The 21333-nt window shown below is 47.7% G+C and overlaps 1 protein-coding gene across 1 annotated transcript; it reads left to right on the top strand.

The window, feature by feature from the left end:
• The first annotated feature begins 865 nt into the window (after positions 1-865).
• Fcer2 (Fc epsilon receptor II) lies at positions 866-19901 on the top strand. The gene is given in 11 exon segments (XM_004661582.2): positions 866-884; positions 2152-2259; positions 2525-2578; positions 4012-4074; positions 4231-4293; positions 5926-5988; positions 6088-6177; positions 18682-18833; positions 18923-19029; positions 19714-19813; positions 19815-19901. Coding segments are annotated over 11 exon segments (906 nt in total).
• Positions 19902-21333: the final 1432 nt, after the last annotated feature.

Below are 21333 nucleotides of genomic sequence, written 5' to 3'. Positions count from 1 at the left end.
CAGGCTGACCTGGAATTCACTATGTAGCCTCAGGGTGGCCTCGTACTCACAGCAATCCTCCTACCTCTGCCTCCCGAGTGCTGAGATTAAAGGTGTGCACCACCATGTCCCCCTATCCTCTACCCTCAACCCCCACTCTTAGCAGAGAGAGAGAAAAAAAATGAGTGTGCCAGGGCCTCCAGCTACTGTAAAAGAATTCCACATGCATGTGCCACTTTGTGCATCTGGCTTTGATTAAGTAGTGGGGAATCAAACTTGGGACATTAAGCTTTGTAGGCAAGTGCCTTAACTGCCAAGCCATCTCTCCAGTCCCCAAGGTTTGTTTTTTAATGCGTCTGTATATATGCATGTGTGTGTGTGGATGCACATGTGTACATGTAGGGAGACAGAGGACAATTTAGGTGTCATTCCTCAGGAACACTGTCTGCTGGCTTTGTGCTTTGTTTATGAGACAGGGTCTCTCATTGGCCTGGAACTCACCAGTTAAACTACACTAGTTAGTCTCTACCTGTCTCCACCTCCCTAGAACTTAGATTATAAGCATACACCATCTGGCATTTTTACAGGGGTTCAGGGAATTCAACCTCAAATCCCCATGCTTACAAAAAAGCACTTTACCAATTAAACAATCTCCTAAGCCCAAAGGAGGGAGAGTTTCTAAAAGCCAGGAAGGAGGTGATGTGGAGGGGGCAGAAAGCTTCAACTGACCCTAGTGGCACATAGCCAGGTGGGAGAGAAAAACTTGGAGACCTCTCGCTTCTGTGACTCAACTCCTTCCTAACAAAAATGCAGCCCCAGTTGGGCAGCTGTGAGTTTGATTGAGGCCAAGTAGAATGGAAACTTGGAGCAAGTGGAATTGGGCATGATGAGTTCTCAAAGCCAAGGTGAAGACAGGAAGCCCACAAGAAGGCATCAAAGTACAGCTCTGGGCACCCAGGGGTTGGGATTGATACCTGGGGAAGAGGATTGCATATGGAGCAAAAAACAGGACCTGGTGCCATGTGCGTGTGTGTCTGTGTGTCCATAAATATACATGAATGCCAGGGTGTTATTCCTCAGATACCTGCTACCTTTTTTTAAAATAGGATGTCTCACTGGCCTGCCAAGTGAGATATACTGACTAGCCAGTGAGCACCAGGGACCCTCCCATGTCTACCTCACAGGATTGGGATTACAAACAATCACCACTACACTTAGTATTTTAGTTTTGTTTTGTTTTTGTTTTTCAAGGTAGGGTCTCACTCTGGTCCAGGATTACCTGGAATTAACTATGTAGCCTCAGGGTGGCCTCGAACTCTCATTGACCCTCCTACCTCTGCCTCCCAAGTGCTGGGATTAAGGGCGTGCACCACCACGCCTGGTTTACACCTAGTATTTTAAATGGGTTCTGGGGATCCAACTCAGGTCCACATGGCTGCAAGTCAAGCACTTTACCCACTGATCTGGTGGTTAGGAAAGGGGCTTGGGGGTTAGAGACAGACATCAGAGTAGAACTTTTTTAAATATTTATTTATTTTAGTGGGGAGAGAATGGGCACATCAGAGCCTTCTGCATGTACTACTTTGTGCATCTGGCTTTATGTAGGTAGTGGGGAATTGAACCAGGGCCTGCAGGTTTTGCAATCAAGTACCTTTAACTGCTGAGCCATCTCCCCAGTCCCAGAGTAGAGGTTTGAGGTCAAGAAATAGGGATACAGGTTGAAAGGTCAGAAAGGACCAGGAAAGTTAAGACCCAGCTTTCTGGAGGTGAGGCTGGAGGACCCAGCATTGCAGAGAGAAGGGTAGATCTCTGCTTCTGGCCCCAAGTCTGTCTCTCAGAAATTACCTAGGCTGAAGTCATTGCCTACTGGAACATTAGCAGACATTGGGCTGGACAGGATAAAGGCCAGAAAGACAGATTCAAAGATGCACACACCAGAAATGGAGAGAGCCAGGCTGAAGCACACATTGTACAGACAGGCACAGAGAGGATATGGGGCACTGAGCAATAGCTATATAGGCAAAAGGATCTGGGGTTCCTAAAGACCATCTAGTTCAGTTAGGGCTCTGGACAAGCACATGGGATGTTGATTCTCTGGGTAATGGAGGAATAGGCAGAATTAGAGCCCAGCTTTCTCTGAACCCATGACTGCTCCTCCCTTGCCCCCAGTAGGATTCTGGGAGCCTCCCAAGAAGTGTTGCTGCCAGAAGGGAACACAGCTATTGGGGCTGCTGACCACAGCAATGTGGGCTGGCCTGCTGACCTTGCTTCTCCTGTGGCGTAAGAACAACCTCAAGCCTCCTCCCCAGCTCCTAAAACTACTGGGCCCTCTGTTTCCCTTAGGTCCCCATCTCAATTCCTGGGGAGCCCTAATCCTCTTTTGAGTCCCATTTCCCTTTCTTATATCCCACTTTGATACTCCCCCCACTCACCCTACTATTCAGCATCTCCTTTGGTTCCACCCACACTTCTATCCCCAGCTATTACTAGGTGTGAAGACACCTAAGCTCCCTCTTTGTCCTCTCCTCTCCCTAACCATCCCCAGACTGAGACACAGTGAAGAGTCTGAAACAGTTGGAAGGAGCTGCTTACCAGAATGGTATGAGGGGCCAAAGTGGGCAGCCTAAGGTACAGGGTGGATGATCTATTCTTTTTTTTATTTTTATTTTTTGAGGTAGGGTCTCACTGTAGCCCAGGTTGACCTGGAACTCACTATGTAGTCTCAGGGTGGCCTCGAACTCATGGCGACCCTCCTACCTCTGCCTCCCAAGTGCTGGGATTAAAGGTGTGTGCCACCATGCCCCGCTGGATGATCTATTCTTGTATGCTTTATACCACTGATCACAGTGAAGCTGCCTCAGTGTCTTCTCCCTGCCCCTTAAAAGCCAAGGAACATCCTATGATATACCCCCTTATCCCAGTAAGAAATAGAGAAACACCAGCAAGTTTGGAAAAGTGCCTGGTCACATGATAACTAATACATGTGAAACAGCAAGGGTTACAAAACCACCCCTCAGTTTCCTCATCTGTATGTAAATATGGATGTGACTTTAGGTTTGTGAGCTAGCTAAATGAACATGGGTGGGGAAAGCCTTCTGGGTTGGATATGTAGCTCAGTTGGTAGTTTTCCTGGCATACATGAAGCCGTAGATTTAATCCTTAACACCAAATAAACTAGGTACCCTGAATGCCAGTCATTCCCACACTCAAGAGGTATGAGGGTTAGACATTCAACATCATCCTTGGCTACACAGGGAATTTGAGGCCAGTCCAGGATACATGTCTCCAAGAAAAGAAGAGAAGAAGAGGGGAGGGGAGGAAAGGAGAGAGGGAAAGAAGAGGAGTAAGGGGGGAAAGGAAGAACAAGTTTGAGGCTGGCTTGAGCTACATAGTGAGACTCTGTCCCAGAAAGAGAAGGGAGGGAAGAGGAGGGGAGAGAAGGGAGAAGAGAAAAGAGGACAGGAGAGAAGATCTTTGTGATTCCTGGAAACACCTTTTCTTTCTCCTGCTGCCCCAGTCTCTCAGGTTTCCAGGGACTTGCAAAAATGTCAACGTGACCAGATGGCCCAGAAATCCCAAGGCGAGCCAGTCAGCTCCTATGTAGAGTAGAGTAGAGGGTCTGGGAAGACCATGGCTATACAATTTCTGGCCAGAAGAGGTTAGGGAGTGGGTGGAGGGAGTTTGAGGCCAGTATGAGCTACCTAGTGAGATCCTGGCCAAGAAAGAGAGGGGAGGGGAGGGAAAGGAAAGGGGAAAAAGGAGAGGGAAGGAATGGAAAGGAAAGAAAAGGAAAGGAAAGATCTTTGTGATTCCTGGAAACACCTTTGTGGGTTTTTGTTTGGTTGGTTGGTTTTGGTTTTTCAAGGTAGGATGTTACGCTGGTCGAGGCTGACCTGGAATTCACTCTGTAGTCTCAGGCTGTCCTTAAACTCATGGTGATCCTTCTACCTCTGCCTCCTGAGTGCTGGGATTAAAGGTGTGTGCCGCCATGCCTGGCCCTGGAAACACCTTGTCTTTCTCCTGCTGCCCCAGTCTCTCAGGTTTCCAAAGACTTGCAAAACTATCAAAATGACCAGATGGTCCAGAAATCCCAAGGTGAGCCTTCTGTGGAATGTGAAATAAGAGGGGGGAAGGGCTGGGAAGACCATGGATACACAATGTCTGGACCAGAAGAGGCTAGGAGGAGGATGGAGGAAGTTGAGGATGCTCTGAGGACCTGCTTCTCATTAAGTTCATCTGCTCTATAAGCAGCTGCTCAGATATCCCAGAATATGCAAGAGCTCCAAACTGAACAGAAGCAAATGAAATCTCATGGTAAGAAATCTGGGGAAATGGCTCAGTGGATAAAGCAGCGGCCACAGAAGAGTGAATATAAGAGCCTGGATATCCAGCAACTACATAAAAGCCAGACATTATAGTGGTTATCTGTAATCCTAGCACACCAATGATGAGAAAGGAGGCAGAGAAGGGAGACTTGGAAATTCATGGGCCTGCTAGCCTGGCTCACACAGCTGCAAACAACAGAGACCCTGACTCACACAAGGTGTAAAGCAAGGACCTAGGGTTGTCCTCTGACCTCCATGCATGCACCATTGCACATATTCACACACACAGTCATGCCATACACACACCAAAAAAACGTTAGAAAAGAATGAGGGGGAGAAGGGAAAGAAAAAAAAAGAATTAGGTCCTGAGCTCAGATCTCCAGCACCCATGTTAAAAAGCTAGGTACGCCTGTAAACCCAATGATGGAGAGGTTGGGACAGGACCCCTGAGGCCTGTTTAGCCAAATCAGTGAGCTCTGAATAAAGTAAGAGGTCTTGGCTCAAAAAATAAAGTTGGGCTGGAGAGATGCCTTAGCAGTTAAGGCACTTTCCTGAGTAGCCTAAAAATGCTTGTTCAGTGCAGCCAGACTCAAAAGTGTTGCAAGCTTGCAATGTCACACATGCACAAAGGGTATATGCATCTGGAGTTTGTTCACAGCAGCTGAAAGGCCCTGGGGCACCCATTCTCTCCCTCTCTCTCTCTCTCTCTGTCTCTCTCTCTCTCTCAAAAGTAAAATAAAAGGGGCCAGAGAGATTGCTTAGTGGTTAAGGCATTTGCCTGTAAAGCCAAAGGACCGATTCCCCAGGATCCATGTTAGCCAGATGCACAAGGGGGCACAAGTGTCTGGAGTTCATTTGCAGTGGCTGGAGGCCTTCGCATGCCCATTCTCTTTCTCCCTCTTTCTCTGTCAAATAAATAAATAAATAAAATTGAAAAAAGATTAAAAATAGAATAAAAAATAAAGTTGAAAGATTTTGAAAAAGATACCCAACATTAATCTCTGCACACACATGCACTTGTGCCCACACCCATACAAACATGTGAACACTCGTACACACCGTATACACATACACACCACACAAAAAATGACAGAGGGCCTGGAAAGATAATTCAGTGCTTGAAAGTGCTACTCAAGCCTGACCACTGGAATTCAGACCTCCCCAAATAAGGCCTGGCACAAGTAGCACATGCATCCCAGTGTACTGAAGGCAATGGGAGACTGAGTCAGGAAACCCAGAAGCTACAGCCCAGCTAGTCTGGCATTGTAAGCAGCAACAAACAAAAGAGATCCTGTTTCAAACAAGGTGAGATGTAAGGACAGACACCCCAAGGTTGTCTTCTGACCTCACATGTGTGTCACAGCACGCACACGTGCACATGCACGCACACACACACACACACACACACACACACACACACACATACATACACACAAAGAAAGAAGAAAAGAGGGAGGGAGGGAGCTAGAGAAAGAGGGAGGAAAGAGGGATGGAATAGATTATAGGAATTGAGATTAGATGTGGGAATCCCTCAGAGCCACGAAGACCACAAAACAGTCAGCCAGGATCAAGGACCTTGTGCCCATCTCTGAGGTCATCCCTATTTTATTAACTCCATCAGACTCTCAGCTCTCCTGGAACCTGGGCAGACTCCAAGAGGATCTGAACAACATCAAATCGCAGAGTGAGACTTGAGAGGGGCCAGGGAGAAAGGATAAATTATGTGTGGGGGTGTGAAGATGCTGCCAGTCTCTGAACACTGCACCCTAACTGTTCCCTCAAGGCTTGAATGAGAGGCATACAACCTCAGATTTGCTGGAGAGACTCCAGAAAGAGGTGGCAAAGCTGTGGGTGGAGATACTAGTATCAAAAGGTGAGTTTGGGGCTGGGTAGATAGCTCAGTTGGTAAAGTACTTGCTGTGCAAGCACAAGGACATGAGTTTGATTCCCAGAACCTACATTAAAAAAAAGACCTAGTATGGTCGTATAGTACTTATAAATGCTAGTGCTGGGGAGTTGGAGACATGTGGATCTCTGAGGTTCATAGGCCAGCCAATCTAATGAGCTCCAGACCAATGAGAGATTGCTTCAAAAAAGGTGGACAATGCCTGAGGAATGATACCCAAGGTTGTCCTTTGGCACACTCATGTGTGCATGCGTGCACACGCACGTGCGCACACACACACAGGAATGAGTTTGTCAGTCTGTTGGGTGATGATGTATAAGTGCATATGCACGTTGCACATTGTGTGTGAGATGAAGTAGCATGCTTGCACATTTGTGTGGCACAGTGTCATTTGGGGACAAAAAGTCTGCAGTAAGGTTTGTATGACTATGTAGATAAATCTAAGTGTGTGGTAAGACCAGGATCAATGGGGACATAAAAGAATGCTCTTTCTAGACTTCCGGTTAAGATGGCAGCGTAGGTACGACGCCGAAGCAGCCTAGGGGGGAAAAAAACCAAAAAAACTCAGCAAAATACAAACGTTTACTAAAAAGTGAGGTGTATAGGAAATTGAAGGGGCAGTAGAGAAGTAGGAGAGATCCAGAGCCCGCACAGGCCGGCAAAAGTGGCTCCGACAGCTCGGCCAACCGCCGCGGTGGCGGTGCACCAGAAAGCTGCCAAGCTCAGCTTCAGCCGCAGGAAAAGCCAGGTACATGAGCTTCCCCTCACACCGGCGCTCTCCGCAACTCAAGACACATCAAGGGAGAGCGGCAGTGAGCAACGGAGGAGCAGACCACAAGGTAGAGGAACATGTGGAGCAGTGAGAGAACCAGAGCAGCTGTGGCTCCCTCCCCTCCCCCACCACCTGAGCCCAGCTCCAGCGAACAGACCAGTGGTCCCGGACACGGCCACGCCAACTTGAGCTGACAGTGGGACCCAAGCAGGAGCAGAGTTCAGCAGCAACATCAGTGGCTCTGGCACCGGTAACAACAGCCCCAGCAGTAGCAGCTCCAGGCGCAGCAGCGGCAGACCCAGCAGCAGCAGACCCAGGAGCAGCAGCAGCAGCAGACTCAGCAGCAGCAGCTTCAGTGGGAGCAGCGGCAGTGGACACAGCAGCAGCAGCTTCAGCAGCAGTGATGGCTCTAGCAGTGGCGGCTCCAGCAGCAGCAGACGCAGCAGAAGCGGTGGGTCCAGCAGCAGCACCTTCAGCAGCAGGGGCTACAGACCCAGCTGCTTGAGTAGCAGCAGTTCCAGCAACAGGGGTGCTGATCTGCAGGGCCACACTTGCCAGGCTCAGTTTGCCCCGCAGGAAAAGCAAGTGCCCAGCTCCAGAAATCAGAAGAGCAGCCCGACGACCTAGGCAGCAACTTGACTGAGACCAACATCATCCAAGGTAACTGGGATTGCACCAGGGAAGGGTCTCACTTGGTCACAAGATGACTTGGTTCCCTCAACAGACCAGAAAACTTAACCTATTTGTTGATAGAGGATTTGGTCGTTATAATAACTACTCTTGCATACATACTTGGGGCTGTTTTTGATTGAATGTATACAGTGTTTAGTTAAATTTTAGAAACTACCTGTATTTTATTCCACTCAGCCTGCTTGAATACTCCTATAGCAGAGAAACTCAACCCCTAAGAACATCTTTGTAGATACTCTGAGAGTCTTAAGAGCCACACCTAACACCTTAAGGTCCTACCCTGAAAATATATTACATCAAATCAATTGATACAGCTAAGAATAGCCAGCTAGCTAGAAAATCCAAGCATTAACTTAATCCAAGATGCAAAAATATATACATTATAACACAAGAAACACTAAAAAGCAAGATGATAAAATTCACCTAAAAGTATTAATGCATCAGAAATGTCTTCCAGTGAGAAAGAGTTAGAGCAAACACCTGAGAAAGAGTTAAAAAGAATGAATATAAATATGTTCAAAGAGGTCAAAGAACACATCAAAAGATTCAAAGAAGAAATCAAAGAGGAAATCAAAGAAGACGCAGGACACCAATTTAATGAAATAAAGAAGGCAATACAAGACATAAATAAGGAAATAGAAATAATAAAGAAAAACCAGTCAGAATTACTAGCAATGAAATAATAGTTAATGAAATAAAAAACTCTGTAGAAAATCTCACCAGTAGGATGGATGAGGGAGAGGACAGAATATCTAAGCTAGAAGACCAGGTGGCAGACCTAATACAGTCCAACAAAGAGAAAGACAAACTTAAAGAAAAGTATGAGTGGGAATTTCAAGATATTCGGGACACTATGAAAATATCCAATATAAGAATTTAAGGCATACTAGAAGGAGAAGAACTCCACTCCAAAGGCATAGTAGGTATCTTCAACAAAATCATAGAAGAAAATTTCCCCCAAATTGGGAAAGAGGTGCCAATGCAGATACAGGAAGCCTTTAGAACCCCAGCCAGACAAAACCCAGGAAGAACCTCTCCTCACCATATTTTAATCAAACTTCCAAACACACACACCAAAGAAAAAATATTGAAAGCAGTTAGAGAGAAAAATCAAGTTACCTACTAAAGCAAGCCCATCAGGATTACAGCAGATTATTCAACACAAACTTTTAAAGCCAGAAGGGCATGGAGTGATATATTCCAAGTTCTCAAAGATAACAACTGTCAACCAAGGTTACTTTACCCTGCAAAGTTATCCATTAAAATAGACGGAGAAATAAGGACATTCCATGACAATAGCAGGTTAAAGGAGTATTTGAAGACAAAACCAGCTCTACAGAAAATACTTGATAGAATCCTCCATGCTGAAGAAAAGGAAAAGCACACATATAAGGAACCTAGAAAAAACAAGCAATACTCAAATACTAGTTAACACAAGAGAGCACAGGTAGAACCAGAACCACAAAAAAAAAAAATGGCAAACATAAATACAAACCTTTCAATAATATCTCTTAATATCAACAGTCTCAATGCCCCAACGAAAAGACATAGGTTTGCAGACTGTGTTAAAAACCAGGATCCTACAATTTGTTGTCTCCAAGAAACTCACCTTTCTACAAAGGATAGATATTATCTTAGGGTGAAAGGTTGGAAGACGGTGTTTCAAGCAAATGGGCCCAGAAAACAAGCAGGGGTTGCTTTCCTAATATCGTACAGGGTAGATGTTAGTCCAACGTTAGTCAAGAAACATAAGGAAGGTCACTTTATATTGATTAAGGGCACACTCCAACAGGAGGACATTACAATCCTAAACATATATGCACCTAACAATGGGGGCTCCCAAATTCGTCAAACAAACACTATTAGAACTACGGTCACAGATAACACCAAACACAGTGGTGGTGGGTGATTTTAACACCCCACTCTCATCAATTGACAGGTCATCCCGGGAAAAAATAAACAGAGAGGCATCTGGACTAAATGAGGTCATAGAAGGAACGGACTTAACAGATATATACAGGACATTCCATCCAAAGACTGCAGAATATACATTCTTTTCAGCAGCACATGGAACATTCTCTAAAATAGACCATATATTAGGACACAAAGCAAATCTTAACAAATTCAGGAAAATTGAAATAATTCCTTGCATTCTATCTGACCACAATGGAATTAAACTACAAATCAGTAGCAAGAAAGGCTATAGAGCATACACAAAATCATGGAAACTAAACAATACACTACTAAATGATGAGTGGGTCAATGAAGAAATCAAAAAGGAAATCAAAAATTGTATAGAGTCAAATGATAATGAGAACACAACATACCAAAATCTCTGGGACACAATGAAGGCAGTTCTAAGAGGTAAATTTATAGCCTTAAGTGCCTATACTAAGAAATTAGAAAGGTCGCAAGTAAACGACCTAATGCTTCACCTTAAAGCCTTGGAAAAAGAAGAACAAGGCAAACCAAAAATCAGTAGACGGGAAGAAATAATAAAGATTAGGGCAGAAATTAATGAAATAGAAACAAAAAGAACAATCCAAAGAATTAATGAAACAAAGAGTTGGTTCTTAGAAAGGATAAACAAGATTGATAAACCCTTAGCAAATGTGACCAAAAGAAAGAGAGAAGAGACACAAATTAATAAAATCAGAGATGAACAAGGTAACATCACAACAGATTCCAGAAAAATTCAAAAAATCATAGGGACATACTATAAAAGCATATACTCCACAAAGTATGAAAATCTGAAAGAAATGGATGATGTCCTTGATCTATATGACCTACCTAAATTAAATCAAAATGAGATTAATCACTTAAATAGATCTATAACAAACATGGAGATCTCAACAGTTATCAATAATCTCCCAACTAAAAGAAGCCCAGGCCTGGATGGATTCACTGCTGAATTTTACCAGACTTTCAAGGAAGAGCTAACACCATTGCTTCTTAAGCTTTTCCAGGAAATAGAAAAAGAAGGAATTCTACCAAACTCCTTCAATGAGGCCAGCATCACCCTGTTACCAAAACCAGGCAAAGATAGAACAAAAAAAGAAAATTACAGACCAATCTCCCTCATGAACATAGATGCAAAAATTCTCAACAAAATATTGGCAAACAGAATACAAGAGTATATCAAAAAGATCATTCACCCTGACCAAGTAGGCTTTATCCCAGAGATGCAGGGATAGTTCAACATACGCAAATCCATAAATGTAATACATTACATAAACGGGTTGAAGGACAAAAATCACATGATCATCTCATTAGACGCAGAGAAAGCATTTGACAAAATCCAACATCCTTTCATGATAAAAGTCCTACAAAGACTGAGAATAGAAGGAACATATCTCAATATAATAAAAGCTATTGATGACAAGCCTACAGCCAACATATTACTAAATGGGGAAAAACTGGAAGCTTTTCCACTAATATCAGGAACAAGACAAGGGTGTCCACTGTCCCAACTTTTATTTAATATAGTTTTGGAAGTCTTAGCCATAGCAATAAGGCAAGAGACACACATAAAAGGGATACAAATTGGAAAGAAAGAGATCAAGTTATCATTATTTGCAGATGACATGATTCTATACATGAAGGACCCTAAAGACTCTACTAGCAAACTGTTAGAACTGATTAAAACCTGCAGCCATGTAGCAGGATACAAAATAAATGCACAGAAATCAGTAGCCTTCATATACACTAACAACAAACACACAGAGGATGAAATCAGAGAATCACTCCCATTCACAATTGCATCAAAAAAAAAAAAAAAAATGAAGTACCTTGGAATAAGCCTAACCAAGGAAGTAAAGAATCTCTACAATGAGAAATTTAAAACACTCATGCGAGAAATTGCAGAAGACACTAGAAAGTGGAGAAACATTCCTTGTTCCTGGATTGGAAGAATTAATATTGTGAAAATGACAATCTTACCTAAAGCAATCTACACATTTAATGCAATCCCTATCAAAATTCCAAAGGCTTTCTTCATGAAAATAGAAAAAACAATCCAAAAATTCATTTGGAATCACAAAAAACCTAGAATATCTAAAATAATACTGAGCAACAAAAATGAGGCTGGTGGTATCACCAGACCTGATTTTAACCTATACTAGAGCCATAGTAACAAAAACAGCATGGTACTGGCACAAAAACAGACATGTAGATCAGTGGAACAGAATAGAGGACCCAGATGTAATCCCAAGTACCTATAGCCACCTGATATTCGATAAAAATGCCAAAAATACTCATTGGAAAAGAGACAGCCTCTTCAGCAAATGGTGTTTTGAAAACTGGATATATATCTGCAGAAGGATGAAAATAGATTATTCTCTCTCACTATGCACAAGAATTAAGTCCAAATGAATTAAAGACGTTAACATCAGACCTGAAACTCTGAAACTGCTAGAGGAAAAAATAGGGGAAACCCTTCAACATATCAGTCTTGGAAAAGACTTTCTGAATACAACCCCAATTGCTCAGGCAATAAAACCACAGATTAATCACTGGGACCTCATGAAATTACAAAGATTTTGCACTGCAAAGGACACAGTGAAAAAAGCAAAGAGGCAACCTACAGAATGTGAAAAATCTTCGCCAGCTATATATCTGATAGAGGATTAATATCTAGGATATACAAAGAACTCAAAAAGTTAAATAATAAGGAATCAAACAAGCCAATCAAAAAATGGGCTATGGAGCTAAATAGAGCATTCTCAAAGGTAGAAATACAAATGGCATATAAGCATCTAAAAAAAATGTTCTACGTCACTAGTCATCAGGGGAATGCAGATTAAAACTACATTGAGATTCCATCTCACTCTTGTCAGATTGGCCACCATCATGAAAACAAATGATCATAAATGTTGGCGGGGATGTGGAAAAAAAGGAACCCTTCTGCACTGCTGGTGGGAATGCAATCTGGTCCAGCCATTGTGGAAAACAGTGTGGAGGTTCCTAAAACAGCTAAAGATTGATCTACCATATGACCCAGCTATAGCACTCCTAGGCATATATCCAAAGGACTCATCTCATTTCCTTAGAAGTACATGCTCAACCATGTTTATTGCTGCTCAATTTATAATAGCTGGGAAATGGAACCAGCCTAGATGTCCCTCAATGGCTGAGTGGATAATGAAGATGTGGCACATTTATACAATGGAGTTCTACTCAGCGGTAAAGAAAAATGAAGTTATGAAATTTGCAGAAAAATGGATGGACCTGGAAAGGATTATACTAAGTGAGGTAACCCAGGCCCAGAAAGCCAAGCGCCACATGATCTCCCTCATATGTGGATCCTAGCTACAGATGATTGGGCTTCTGCGTGAGAATGAAAATACTTAGTAGCAGAGGCCAGTAAGTTAAAAAGGAGACATAAAGGGCAGAGAAAGGAAGGGAGGAGGATACTTAATAGGTTGGTATTGTATATATGTAATTACAATGATTGTAATGGGGAGGTAATATGATGGAGAATGGAATTTCAAATGGGAAAGTGTGGGGGTGGGGCGGGAGGGAATTACCATGGGATATATTTTATAATCATGGAAAATATTAATAAAAATTTAAAAAAAAGAATGCTCTGTCTGATTCCAGCTGCTTCCCTCTGCTGATATTTGGGGCTCCCATACTTTTTCTTACTGCAGAATAAAGTATTTGCCCATTGGCCATCACCAGCTGCCCTATCTGTCCTCTGCCCAGATAGGCTCAGTGGGAGGTGTGTTCAAAACTGGGATTTCTTCACCACAAGAGCCACTGTAGACTTGACACATCCAGTGATAAGAGATGGGACAGTGATATCTTCCCCAGGGACGGAGATAGAGGCAGTGTTGGTCACAGGAAGCCAACAGGCAGTAGAACAGGCCAAGGTTGCCCTTAATATGGAGTAGGAATCAGTTTACAGTGCTGCCCTCCTACACCTGCACACCCCTTACCCTTGGTTTTCTTCTTCTACTTGTGGGAAACCCCAGTTGCCTCACAGCTGGGTAAGAGAAGAGGAAGGACCTTTGCTCAGTGTAAAGAAGTCCCCTCCCATGGACTCACAGATCCCTCTCACTTCCCACACTTTCCCTGAGCCCCCTCCTCCTACAAAATCAAATCTGGTCCTGGGCCTCAGGTCTGAACACTGTTCCAGCTGTGTTTAGATGATGTGACAATCAGCCAGGATACCTTTCCCAAAATTTCTTTCTTTCTTTTCTCTGGGGGGAGGTTGTTTTGTTTTTCAAGATAGGGTCTCACTCTAGCCCAAGCTGACCTAGAATTCACTATGTAGTCTCAGGGTGGACTCAGACATGGCAATCCTCCTACCTCTGCCTCCCGAATGCTGGGATTAAAGGTGTGCACTACCACTCCCAGCCTTTCTTACCTTTTCTTTTATTTCTTTCTTCCTGTCTTTTCCTTCCTCACTTTTTGTCTCTCTTCTTTTTCCTTCTTTGGCCTTTCTTCCTTTTCTTTCCTTCTTTCTTTATTCTTCCTTTCTCTCTTCCCATCTCCCTCTCCTTCTCTTCTGTCTCTTAACACTTTCTTCCTGTCTCCATCCTGCTCCCCATTTTCTTTGAGACAGTGTCTCATTATGTTCTTCAGACTGACTACAAACAACTGAGATCAAGAAATCCTCCTGCCTTAGTCTCCTAAGTAGACAGGGCTAAAAGTGTTTGCCACATCCGACATACCCTTCATGTTTTTATTTACGAGCCCAGTAATTAATTCACTTTGCCTATTTTAATGATTCACATCCATAAAGTTGAAATAGACACCAATTCCTGGACAAGAAATGCATCCAGCTCAAGCTATTGTGGATCCCAAGCCACCAAAAAATTAAAAAATAATAATCTGAACAAAGCTATCAATTGTCAAGAACCTGTCCTACAGAGAATATTAGGAAAACTTGATTTAGGGTTAGAAATGTAGTTCTGTGATAGAGCAGGTATTTGGCATACAGAAGTCGCTGATCCGATCTCTAGCTATAGAGGAGAGAGAGGAGGGAGATGAGGGGAAGGAGGAAAGAAAGTAAAGAAGATGGTGCTGTGGCTGAAATTTGTATAGAAGTGGTAATGGTGGCTAAGGGTGTGCAGGGACAGGGATGGCATCTGAGGTGTGTGCGGGGATGGGGTGACAGCTGGGGTGTGTGCAGAGACAGGGTGATGGCTGAGGTGTGTGCGGGCATGGGGGTGGCGGCTGAGGTGTGTGCGGGGATGGAATGACGGCTCAGGTGTGTGCGCAGAAGGGGTGGCGGCTCAGGTGTGTGCGGGGACGGGGTGACGGCTGAGGTGTGTGCAAGGACCGGGTGGTGGCTGAGGTATGTGCGGGGAAGGGGTGATGGCTGAGGTGTGTGCGGGGACTGGGTGATGGCTGAGGTATGTGCGCGGAAGGGGTGACGGCTGAGGTGTGTGTGGGGATGAGGTGGCGGCTGAGGTGTGTGCGGGGAAGGGGTGATGGCTGAGGTGTGTGCGGGGGCGGGGGTGGCGGCTGAGGTGTGTGCGGGCATGGGGGTGGCGGCTGAGGTGTGTGCAGGGATGGAGTGACGGCTCAGGTGTGTGCGCAGAAGGTGTGACGGCTCAGGTGTGTGTGGGGACGGGGTGACAGCTGGGGTGTGTGCGGAGACAGGGTGACGGCTGAGGTGTGTGCGGGCATGGGGGTGGCGGCTGAGGTGTGTGCGGGGATGGAATGACGGCTCAGGTGTGTGTGCGGAAGGGGTGACGGCTGAGGTGTGTGCAAGGACCGGGTGGTGGCTGAGGTGTGTGCGGGGGCGGGGGTGGTGGCTGAGGTGTGTGCGGGGACCAGTGGGGTGGCTGAGGTGTATGCGGGGATGGGGTGATGGCTGAGGTGTGTGCGGGAACAGGGGTGGCGGATGAGGGGTGTGCGGGAGGGGGTGGTGGCTAAGGTGTGTGCCGGGACAGGGGTGGCAGCTGAGATGGGTTCTGGGCAGGGGTGGCGGCTGAAGTTTGTGCGGGGACGGGGTGACGGCTGAGGTGTGTCTGTCAATAGGGTTGGCGGCTGACGTGTGTGCGGGGACTAGGGGAGGCGGCTGAGGTGTGTGCAGGAAAGGGGGTGACGGCTGAGGTGTGTGGGGTAACCGGGTGAGGGCTGAGGTGTGTGCAGGGACGGGGTGGAGGCTGAGGTCTGTGCGAGGAAGGGGTGACTGCTGAGGTCTGTGCGGGGCAGGATGATGGCTGAGGTGTGCATGGGGACGGGGTGACGGCTGAGGTGTGTGCGGGGATGGGGTGATAGCTGAGGTGTGTCTGTCAATAGGGGTGGTGGGTGAGGTGTGTACGGGGATGAGGTGGAAGCTGAGGTGTGTGAGGGGAAGGGGTGACGGCTGAGGTGTGTGCGGGGACGGGGTGATGGCTGAGGTGTGTCTGTCGGGGTAGGGGTGGCGGGTGAGGTGTGTCTTTCAATAGGGGTGGTGGCTGAGGTGTGTGCGGGGGAAGGGGTTGAGGGCTGAGCTGTGTGCAGGGATGGGGTGACGGCTGACGTGTGTGCAGGGAAGGGGTTGACGGCTGAGCTGTGTGCGGGGACGGGGTGACAGCTGAGGTGTGTCCAGGGACGGGTGACGGCTAAGGTGTGTGCAGGGAAGGGGGTGACGGCTGAGCTGTGTGCGGGGACGGGGTGACAGCTGAGGTGTGTCCAGGGACGGGTGACGGCTAAGGTGTGTGCAGGGAAGGGGGTGACGGCTGAGCTGTGTGCGGGGACGGGGTGACAGCTGAGGTGTGTCCAGGGACGGGTGACGGCTAAGGTGTGTGCGGGGATGGGTGACGGCTGGGGTGTGTGCGGGGAAGGGGTGGCGGCTGAGGTGTGTCTGTCAATATGGTTGGTGGCTGACGTGTGTGTGGGGACTAGGGGTGGAGGCTGAGGTGTGTGGGGGGAAGGGGGTGGGGACTGAGGTGTGTGCGGGAACGGGGTGGCGGCTGAGGTGTGTCTGTCAATAGGGGTGGCGGCTGAGGTGTGTGCGGGGAATGTGTGATGGCTCAGGTGTGTGCGCGGACGGGTAGACGACTGAGGTGTGTGTGCATACGGGTTACGGCTGAGGTGTGTCGGGGTCGGAGTGACGGCTGAGGTGTGTGCTCAGACGGGGTGAGGGCTGCTGTGTGTAAGGTGAAGGGGGTGGCAGCTGAGGTGTGTGCGGGGAAGGGGGTGATGGCTGAGGTGTGTGCGGGTACGGGGTGACGGCTGAGGTGTGTGCGGGTACGGGGTGACGGCTGAGGTGTGTGGGGTACGGGGTGACGGCTGAGGTGTGTGCATGGAAGGGGTGACGGGTGAGGTGTGTGTGGGGACGGGGTGGCGGCTGAGCTGTGTGCGGGGACGGGGTGAGGGCTGAGGTGTGTCTGTCAATAGGGGTGGCGGCTGAGCTGTGTGCAGGTTATGGGGTGACGGCTGATGTGTGTGCAGTGACGGGGTGGCGGCTGAGGTGTGAGCGGGGACGGGGTGGCGGCTGAGGTGTGTTCGGGGACTGTGGGTGGTGCCTGAGATGTGTGTGGGGACGGGGGGGGGGGTAGCTGAGGTGTGTGCGGGGAATGTGTGACGGCTCAGGTGTGTGCGCGGATGGGGAGATGACTGAGGTGTGTGTGCATACGGGGTAATGGCTGAGGTGTGTGGGGTCGGGGTGACTGCTGAGGTGTGTGCGCAGATGGAGAGACGGCTGAGGTGTGTGCACGGACGGGGTGACACCTGCTGTGTGTACGGTGAAGGGGGTGACGACTGAGGTGTGTGCGGGGACGGGGTGGCGGCAGAGGTGTGTGTGAGGACCGGGGTGGATGCTGAGGTGTGTGCAGGGACGGGGTGACGGTAGAGGTGTGTGTGAGGAAGGGGTGATGGCTGAGGTGTGTGCGGGGCGGGGTGACAGCGGAGGTGTGTGCGTGGAAGGGGTGACGGCTGAGGTGTATGTGGGGATGTGGTGACGGCTTAGGTGTGTGTGGGGACGGGGTGGATGCTGAGGTGTGTGCAGGGACGGGGTGACGGTAGAGGTGTGTGCTGGGAAGGGGGTGACAGCTGAGGTGTGTGGGGGGACGGGGTGAAGGCTGAGGTGTGTGTATGGAAGGGGTGACGGCTGGTGTGTGCAGGGACGGGTGGCGGCTGAGGTGTGTGCGGGGTCGGGGTGACGGCTGAGGTGTGTGCGGGGTTGGGGTGACGGCTGAGGTGTGTGCGGGGATGGGGTGGTGGCTGAGGTGTTTCTATCAATAGGGGTGGTGGCTGTGGTGTGTGTGGGAAAGGGGTGGCGGCTGAGGTGTGCACGGGGATGGGGGTGGTGGCTGAGGTGTGTGCGGGGACGGGGTGGCGGCTGAGGTGTGCACGGGGATGGGGGTGGCGGCTGAGGTGTGTGCGGGACGGGGTGGCGGCTGAAGTGTATGTGGGGATGGGGTTGGTGGCTGAGGTGTGTGCAGGGAAGGGGTGACAGCTTGGGGTGTGTGCAGGGATGGCAACTTAGGTGTATATAAGTTTGGTGATGGTGGCTGATGTACTCTGGGGGACAGTGATTGTGCCTGATGTCTGTGTTGGCGTAGTATTGGTAGCTGAAGTATGTGTGGCAATGGTTTAGTGGCTTAGCTGTGTGAGGTGATGATCATGATGGTGATGTTGACTGAAGTCTTTTCAGAGACATAGCACTGGAGATGTGTGAAGAGGTAATGTTTACTGTGTAATTCTCAAGATACTCATGTAGTGTCTTAGGAGTGGCTGGTGTTGGCTATGTCTCAGTTTGTTTTTTTTTTTGTTTTGTTTTTTTCTGATTGAGTCATTTTTGGTGATGTTCATGACAGTTGCCATTCTGCTGTATCTATCTGTTGTTTGCTCAGATAACATCCACCATGGAACTGGTATCATGTCATATCATATCTCCAGTAAGGATGACAGTTTGAAGAACCATCTTAGGCTGGGGACAGGGTCTTCTTTCATCCCAGACTTGTGGGTGACTCCAGGAGACATTACCATGCACCTTGCCCACTCTGTCTGAGTCCCACAATAGTGCCTACCACAGTGTGCCTGAACCTCTCTTCTCTGTGTGATGATAGGTTCTGCATGCAAAACATGTCCCGAGAAGTGGCTCAGTTTCCAAAAAAAGTGCTACTATTTTGGCAAGGGCCGAAGGCAGTGGATCCAGGCCTGATTCACCTGTAGTGATTTGGAAGGACAGCTGGTCACCATCCACAGCCAGGAGGAGCAGGTGCTATGGGCTCTGTAGAGACAGTGGGCAGTGAGATGATCATGGAGGGTCAGAGTAGACAAAGGACCCCCACGAACATCTTTCCCTAGGACTTTCTGATGAAACACACAAACAAGAAAGGCTCATGGATAGGCCTCCAAGACCTGGATGTGGAGGGGGATTTCATATGGATGAATGGGAGCCCTGTGAACTATAGGTGAGAGGGGGACTTCTGGAGACAAGTGAGGAAGTGGGAATGCTATGGAGGAAGGTCCCTGAAACAGTCATTCAGGGAGGAGCCTAGGTCTCAGGGTAAAGGTCCTGTAGGAAGGATGAAGGAAGTGAGGCTGCAAGGGAGGGAGCCATGGGGCCAGGACTGAAGTGTGTCTCTTCAGCCCATAGACAACAAAAACAGAGAATAAGGGAGGGAGCTAGAGCACATAATGGGGTCTGAGGAGATGGTTCAGTCAGTAAAGCACATGCCACACAAACATGAGGACCTGAGTTCAGATCCCCCCAGCACCTATGTAAATGCTGGGCAGGCATGGTGGCCTGCCTGTAATCTTAGCACTTGGGAGGTGGATACAGGGGGTTCCCAGGGCAAGCTAACTAGCTAGACTAGCTGAGTCACCAAGTTCTGGGATCAAGTAAGAAACACTGTCTCAGTAAATAAGTTGAAAAGCAACACCAACCTCTGGCCTCCATACACGTGCACCCCCACATGTGAACATGCATTAAACATGAAAAATACACACACACAGCAGATTGGAAGGATGGGTCTTGAGCTACAGGGAAGAAGGTATGGAAATGGGAGTGCCCAGATACAGACCCACAAATGATGGCTGCAGCCAAAGGCTGTCTTCCCCCATCCCATCCTCTAACCATAAATTCTTCATTCCAGCAACTGGCATCCAGGAGAGCCCAACATCGGAGATCAAGGGGAGGATTGTGTGATGATGCAGAGTTCTGGCCAGTGGAACGATGCTTTCTGGTCGCAGTCACCTGGATGCCTGGGTATGCGAAAGGCTGCCCACATGTGGACCCTATACCCCCTCAGCCTCTGTGGGCCCAGAGCAGGACCTGCTTTGACACATGGACCTTAACAGCTTCTGCCTTCCCTCTTTTGGATTCTTTCCCCACCTGGATCACAGGGGCACATAGCCCAGAGTGAGAGCCTGAAGATCCCAATAAAAACTTGGATGGCTCTTTGTGACAGAAGGTCCCTATATCATTTGCTCCCACCCATACTGAAGCAGGTGGCTGATGCCCATACCTAAGAGTGGTCCTAGAAGACATCCCTCACTCTCTGCCTTCCCAAAACCAAGTCCTGGCCAGGCAACTCATTTCCTTATGCTGGGGTACAGAGTGGCAGATGAGCTGTCCAGGGAGCTACCAAGAACACATATGGCTTACCAAGGACCCCTGTATGCTTCTCTACCTCCTGTCAAATGTCCCCTTCACTGCCCTTCTCCCTTGCCATCACAGGACAAACAATCAGGCATGCTTGCACACAGGCACACATACACACACTCCAAGTAACAACTTTCACTGGAGAAACAGGTTAATACCAGTCCCCAATATTTCTACTATCCTCAGAGGCTCTCTTGAGCATGGCAGGTTTGGAAGATGGGAATTCCACAGCCTGGTGCCCAAGATCACTTTTAAGGATCCAGAGCAACCAAACTGGTGTTTATACCTTCTCCACCTTGTTTATTTTTACTTCATTATAAGAATGGGCTAGGGCTGGAGAGATGGCTTAGCAGTTAGGACCTCTGAAGCCTAAGGAGGTCCAGGTTCGATTCCCCAGAACCTACATAAACAAAACGCACAAAGTGACACAGGCACACAAGGTCACACATGCACACAAGGTGGCACATGCATCTGGAGTCTGATTGCAGTGGCTAGAGGCCCTGCCTTGCCAATATTTTTTCTCTTTCTCTCCAAGAAAAAAAAAAGGGGGGGGGCTAAGTGGAACCTGGATAGAAGACCATATAGTCTAAGAAAACCCCAGGATTATCACGGGGCAAAGCAGTGAACACCCCCAGCCCCATTTAACAGTCCACCTCAAGCCCAGACGGGAGGCTGTAAGTTGACAAGAAAATAGGGCTTGGTACACAGAAGGCACTTAGTAAGATGACCATCTGGTCTCCCAGAAGCTAGGTTAAGACTGAAAATACCAACCCCATTTAGGGCCTGGAGATCAAGGTCACCTGACACCTCCAAGTCTGCATCTCTATGAAAGGCCATGGAGTTCTGCCATCAACAATGTTCAGAAGAATCAATTCACTTCTCACTCCCTCCTGCCACTGTCCTTGGACAGTGTAGCAAACTGGTGCCATCACCCTACTGTGGTCTCCCTTATGACTTCCCCAAACCTTGTATAAGTTTCCTTCTAACTCCAAGAAAAAGCCAAAGTCCTACATGGTCCCTATATGACTAAAGAATCTCTCTTAACTCCACTTTCTCACTATTCTTTGAACATGCATACTCACTTCCACCTCAGGACCTTTGCACTTGCTGC

This window comes from Jaculus jaculus, chromosome 5, assembly GCF_020740685.1.
Source record: "Jaculus jaculus isolate mJacJac1 chromosome 5, mJacJac1.mat.Y.cur, whole genome shotgun sequence".
Taxonomy (NCBI): Eukaryota; Metazoa; Chordata; class Mammalia; order Rodentia; family Dipodidae; genus Jaculus; species Jaculus jaculus.
This window is presented reverse-complemented; position numbering and strand designations above follow the sequence as displayed.